Source organism: Dreissena polymorpha, chromosome 4 (assembly GCF_020536995.1).
Source record: "Dreissena polymorpha isolate Duluth1 chromosome 4, UMN_Dpol_1.0, whole genome shotgun sequence".
NCBI lineage: Eukaryota > Metazoa > Mollusca > Bivalvia > Myida > Dreissenidae > Dreissena > Dreissena polymorpha.
Genome location: NC_068358.1, coordinates 49,352,689 through 49,359,546, shown reverse-complemented (window position 1 = coordinate 49,359,546; position 6,858 = coordinate 49,352,689). Strand labels below are relative to the sequence as shown.

General features: G+C 33.2%; 1 protein-coding gene across 2 annotated transcripts in view; it reads right to left on the bottom strand.

Annotated features, from left to right (window-relative positions):
* Nucleotides 1-689: 689 nt before the first annotated feature.
* LOC127878147 (ankyrin repeat domain-containing protein 50-like) overlaps nucleotides 690-6,858 on the bottom strand; it is a 43,373-nt gene continuing 37,204 nt past the window's right edge. For both annotated transcript variants that reach the window (XM_052424583.1, XM_052424581.1), the window contains exon 4: nucleotides 690-3,561. Coding sequence is in view for 1 of the 2 variants with exons in the window: in XM_052424581.1 (XP_052280541.1) it covers nucleotides 3,537-3,561 (25 nt within the window). In the remaining variant the exon portion in view is untranslated. The remainder of the gene's footprint in view (nucleotides 3,562-6,858) is intronic.

Here is a 6,858-nt window from a genome sequence, read left to right as displayed (position 1 = left end):
TACAAGCAAATATTACAGTGAAGTGATTTCATGTAATCTGCATCCTCGTTCCCATTGCATTGGAGGATTAGATTTAATGATAGTCCTGTAGCATGATCTTGGTAACACGTGGTCAGAGGAAATAACTGAAAAGGTCCATCAAAACATTTTTACTTTTGCTTCTGAGTGGGAAAGGGTTAAAGGCTGATTAACTCTTTCAGTGCGGGAACTGAATTTTGAAAGCCTTTGCAAACAGTTTGGATCCAGATGAGATGCCACAGAATGTGGCGTCTCATCTGGATCCAAACTGTTTGCTATTCTGATAGTTTTCTTTGAAAAAAAATCGATGAAAATGCTAATTTTAGAAATTCAACAGACGACATTTTCGCAGATGACAAATTTCCCAGCATGCAAAGGGTTAACCCTTTCCCACACAGAAGCTTATCAGTACCTTGGGGTTGGAAATGAAGCCTTTAAAACTGGAATACATTGTATATTAATAACAGTGATTATAAATTTGATTTTCTAATGAACTACACACGAGTTAAAATGTGAATCTGGGCAATAAAGGGTTAAAACAACTGAAAGTCTGACAAAAATATAGAGAGGTGTTTATGGCTTTAAAACTTAATAGATTAGATTGTATACTATAATGTTTCTGGCCACTCTTTCAGAGTAATTATGTAATCAGCAATAAAGAACAATATGCATAAGGATTATTTTTTTATCATAAAAAACAACATACAGGTCATAATTTGCAAAAACATAGCAGCAAAATTGTCTATTTGACGACATGAAAACATGAAATTGAAATGCAAAATCACAACACCTTTGATTGTAACCATCAGATAGGGAATAATGCTAACTAAACACCAACTGCACCAAAACTAAAATTGGAATGAGAACAATGGCACAAAAAACAGTGCAAAATCCAATTTAAAGGATGTCTACACAGATTCAAATCTTTTCATATTAAACAGAATACATCACATATATCAGTATGTTGTATACAGTCATAATAGTCATATTGGTTTTGCATATATATCAGCAGTAATACAATAGATACACAGAGCATTTTTGTCATTTAAATTGAGTTAAAGTTATTTATGTAACAATCTTTGTGAAAACCAATCCTGATCATTTTTCAGTTATGATATCCATCTTCATGTATTAGTTTTACATACAGGAATATATAGTTATCTTTAGGTTACGCACAAAAGAGGACTGCATGTTTGTTATGATACTGTGAAGATAATAATAAGCCAGAAAGCATCTCGGTGAATCTAGTACACTTTATTAATTAGTTTTGAAATGAAAATCCTGGCATACATTTGTGTCACTGAAGCAGTATTGTGAGAAATTCCAAATAACATTTAAATGTACATACTACATACCATGAACTAGTATACATGCATGCAGATATCCTGTAATATTTAACTGTAACACTGAAATAAACAAGAGATGTGTTGGTCAGAAACACAATGCCCCCTAATGCGCCGCTTTGATTTTGTTTTTTTTACCTTGAAGGATGACCTTGACCTTTCAGCACTCAAAATGCCAAATATCAAGTTGCTATCTGAAAGGACATAGAAGTTATGAGCATTTTTTGAAACCTAAACGCAAAGTGTGACGGAAGGACGGACGGTTCGAGCACTATATGCCCTCCTTCGGGGACATAAAAACATTTTGATTTGTAAGTAAATGCATTATACAAAAGGTTCAAACTGAAAGAAAAGACCAACAGTTAACTAACTGACAGGAATAAATGCACTAAATACGTGAATAAAAAGTATGGATTTCTATGAAAAATGTAAAATAGTACCTCAACAAAATACAAGAACTGTTCCAAGACAGTGCGCTTGACTTTTTATTGCTTCCATAGTTGTGTTTTCTGTCAGTCACTTAATATAAAGACCACAAATTTGGAGTTCAATATCTGTAGTAGTTAAATATAATCTGGAAACTTACTATAAACATAAATATTAAAAAATTAAAACCAGAAATGTAACTGTACCAAGAAATTAGATTTTCAATTGTTAACAAATTAATTAAGGGGATTTTATGAACTTTGCAAGGATGGTCTGATTGTGAGCTATAAAATACAGAAAACTATAGCAACCTGATGCAGATGCCAAATATGGTTGAGGATAGCTCAGACCATTTGGTGAATAGTCAAGCAAAAAATATGTATAAGGTTACAATCGGCAAAGAAAAAAAGCATCTTAGCCTTTATAAATGCTCAAACATTCCTTGAACATAATTTAACAGGTTTTAAACTATATATAATATGTATAATTCCGAAAAAAGCTCTAGTTCTGATATAAAGTATGTCTAAAATTGCAAGCTAAAAACACCAGACTGCACATTCAGGCATGTTTGATGTACAATTACTCATATTCTACAACAAACATTACTGAACAACCATAAACACATGGGAAACTGAAGTACCCAGTTGTACAATATATACATAATTGGACAACAGACAGGACTAGATTAATCAATACACAATCTGTAGTTTATCAGGGAACAAAAAACAGCACTTGCTTAACATAATGGAAATGAGCTAAGCTCTGGGAAAACTGGGCTAAGTGCATGTATGTAAAGTGTTGTCACAGATAAGTCTGTGCAGTCTGCACAGGCCAATCAGGGCCAAGACTTTTGGCTTTAACATTATTTTTTGTCAAAAGGAAGTAACTTTTTAGAAAAAATCCTGTTTAGGCATAAAGTGTTGTCCATGATTAGTCTGTGCAGTCTGCACAGGATAATATGGGACAACACTTTAAGCCCATGCATAAACCCCTGCTTTCTCAGAACAAAGTTCAAATAAAACACTTATTCTGTACACTTGTACAAAATATGATATCACCGTGCCACTGCACTGATTGCAGGCTACCATATTTCAAAGCACGGATTCCCTCCATGGTATTTACATTGACAAACAGCATGGACAATAATAGATTCACAATACTGTACAAGATTTTCCTGCATGTTTTTAAAATACTGGGCATATGGTGGGTTACTAGTATGAATTCACTCAATGTTGCCATCAACAACATACAACATTTCCCATCCATTGTCACTGAATTGTCAGCAGAATCTTCAGAAATAAATGGTATATGCATTTCTTACTTATGCTACAAAAATTCTTACAGCGAGACTTGTTTTTAAAACTAGCACAATTACTGTCTTACAATTTCTTTTACGGCAAATGTGTTAGCATTAAGAAAAATAATTACCGCCATCAAAAAAGCAATTTGTGATGCTTAAATTAATTTCATATTTTATTAAATCATCAAACACAGAGGCTTGAAAAAGAAATTTCATTTTTTTAAATGCAGTTTTTGTTCAAGCAAATAAATGAGCACTTGCACATTGACATCAAGAATGGAACAATTGAGCCTATACATGATAGTTTCGAACTACTCCTGATGAAGTTCTGGTTGCCCATAGTGATGTATGAGGGGACTTCTTTTTCCAACAGGTACTCTGCAATCCACAACCATCACATCCATTATTGTGGAGAGACAAAGTCTGCCATTTTGGAGCATGCTTCATATTCAGCAACAGAAAGAGTCTGTTGGCCTGAAAGACAAAATGAAGTCAACTCATGAGTATTCTTGCATTTAAATAGCATACATATTACAAATTACCCCCAGTTGGTTCTCCATAGCAAAAATGAATTATTTAAATATCAGAGTGATCAAAAATGGATAATAAGGATTTGACAATGGTATGCAACAACTGTACTTGGCTGTGGTGCTAAAATACTTGGAACTGAATACAGGAGGACATGACTCACGGTCACTGTGTCACTTTGCCATCAAGATGCCTAAGAAACACAGTTTCATTGCTTATCTTTAATGTGCATATAATAAGCCGTACGCAATACAACCAAATGCAAACAAACAAAATGATGTGATACTACAATTGAGGTTGCCTGTTTAATCCTTTATATATTTTTCTGAAGAAGATGCATCTTATCCAATTCAAGATAGAATGAAATATGCATTTCAACGACTGAAATGTACGGTCTCATTAATAAATTACCAAAAATTTTAATCTGTCGCAGTATATCTAATAGATTTGCAACCTTGATTATTACATCTTCAAGACTATTTTTACATTTGACCCAACCCATTTTTATTATTAGTTCATTCATTAACAGTCCAATGTCACAGAAAGATATATTTAGCAATGGAATGCAAAGTAAAGAGTCATAATCATTGATTATTTTTTTTAAGAGATATGTTTTGGGAAAATGTGGGACTGGGCAATTAGTTGGTTATATTCAAACTTATGGTAAAATTACCAAGATGGGTTTGTGAAACACTATGTCCCCGTATATGACATTTGACCTTGAAGGATGGCCTTGACCTTGACCCTTCACCACTCAAAATGTGCAGCTCCATGAGATACACATGCATGTCAAATATAATATTGCTAGCTTCAATATTGCAGAAGTGACATTACATGAGCAATTTTGACCCATATATTTGACCTTGAAGGATGACCTTGACCTTTCACCACTCAAAATGTGCAGCTCCATGAGATACACATGCATGCCAAATATCAAGTTGCTATCTTCAATATTGCAAAGGAACTCATAAAATGAGCGATTTCGGCAACATATATTTGACCTCTGACCTTGAAGGATGACCTTGACCTTGACCTTTCACCACTCAAAATGTGCAGCTCCATGAGATACACATGCATGCCAAATATCAAGTTGCTATCTTTAATATTGAAATATTGCAAAAGTGTACATTAAATGAGCGATTTTGACCCATATATTTGACCTTTGACCTTGAAAGATGACCTTGACCTTGACCTTTCACCACTCAAAATGTGCAGCTCCATGAGATACATATGCATGCCAAATATCAAGTTGCTATCTTCAATATTGCAAAAGTTATTGCAAATGTTAAAGTTGGCGCAAACCAACAGACCAACAGACAGGGCAAAAACAATATGTCCCCCACTACTATAGTGGGAGACATAAAAAGAAAAAAAATTAAGTAATGTCTAGAACCTTATTCAGATCAATACTGGTACTTGATTGAAGTAAAGGTTCATACATCTGGCATTTTTAATCAGATTTAAGGAAATGTTATTATCATATATTTAAGCTGACAGCCTGTAATATAAATTGATGAATGAGTCTTTTTAACGCACAATTAATTGAACTAATAACTATAATACACTGTTTATTACATCAATGTTTTATATGCAGCTTTACAATTTCCAATTACCCATACAGAGTTTTGCAGAGCAATAAGTGCTATATACACATGAAAAGAAAACTGCATAACTAAATGTTCAGTCAATCACAAAACTTTACACTTGTATGGATTTTAAAATGATTTCCTAAAACTAATATACCTAGCCCCACCAATTAACCTCCATATCCCACACACAATCATTTCATTACTTTTAAGTCTTATCCTCAATTCACATATAATCAAATATTTTCATTTACTTCTCAATTAATGGTGACATTTTCTTTCTCTCAGTACCATTGCTAATCTAGTTGTACCTAAATGATATGATTTAATTGGAGCAATCATAAACTAGTTTGTTAAACTTGACAGACTGACCCTAACCTCGCAATGCTACTGATTCACCCGCCTGGAGTTTTCTTTAATTGAATAAATCTAAGGTTTCATTCTCTGGAGAATTTAAGACATAAAATCAAGGTTGTTGTTAAAAGAACTGAAATCATGTGTGTTTCCCAGAAAAGAATGGTGTGAAATGTGTGGCAAGAAATTTATGGAGCCCACATGTTGCTTGATTCTTGTAAGTAGTCCTTAACAGTTAGAGCTTATCTCAGCTGAAAGATGCAATATCCAATAATATTCATGATCTCTTTTGATTTTTTGATGTTTTGATTTTTTGATGTTAAGTGTATAGACTTCATTAATTGTATGCGTAACAGTTAAATCCTGCATCATATTCTGACCAAAGAGATACACATGAAACCATGGTAAACTTATTGATCTACCATCCTAGGCCTAATGTTTTCAATTTTATGACAGTCAGTGAAAGGGAACATAATCATGCAAATAATTTCAGGGCTTATATTTGCAAGCTCTGATGGAGGCCTTTATAGTTAGTAATTACAAAGTTGGCCACTGGCATTCATGCCGTATTGCACAGTTTAAACATCCATGTGACCAAAATAGACAGGATCCTTTAGATGGCATGAATGTGCCATGAGCTTGAAACGCATAATTACTTTAATTCTTTGAAGAGGAAAGTCTCAGAATGTAATATGTTGATTAATTAGAAGATATTGTCATGCCAACGCAAATTTAAACTTGCACAATTGCAGTTGATTAATCAATGTTTCCAGAATTTCTTATTGTCACAGAAAGATATATTTAGTTATAGTATGCAAAGAAATGACTTATCCTTTATACATTACATAAAGAATTTGTGTTTCCAAGAATAGAATGGTGTGAAATGTGTGGCAGGAAATTAATGGAGCCCACATGTTGCTCGATTCTTGTAGGTAGTGGTATCTTGATTGCATACAGAACTGCAATGAAGCACTTATATGATCTGATAAATCATGTAGTCATATGAACAAAACATGAACACTTTGGATATTTAAATATAAGAAGCTGTAACACTTACATGCAGATACAGATAACAATAAAAAAACAAGCATATGTTTTCATTAATATTACTTTTTACAGAAAAAGTAAATAATTATGCAATATTTAAGATACCAATGTTTTAATATATAATTATGCCAAGTTTAAATTTAAATTGTGTTTAGCTTACATTATGATGCATGGATAATACCATTTAACACGCTTGCTGATCAAGGCATTAAGCAGTGCTTTCTTAACAAGTATCAAGAAGCCTATGCAAAGATTT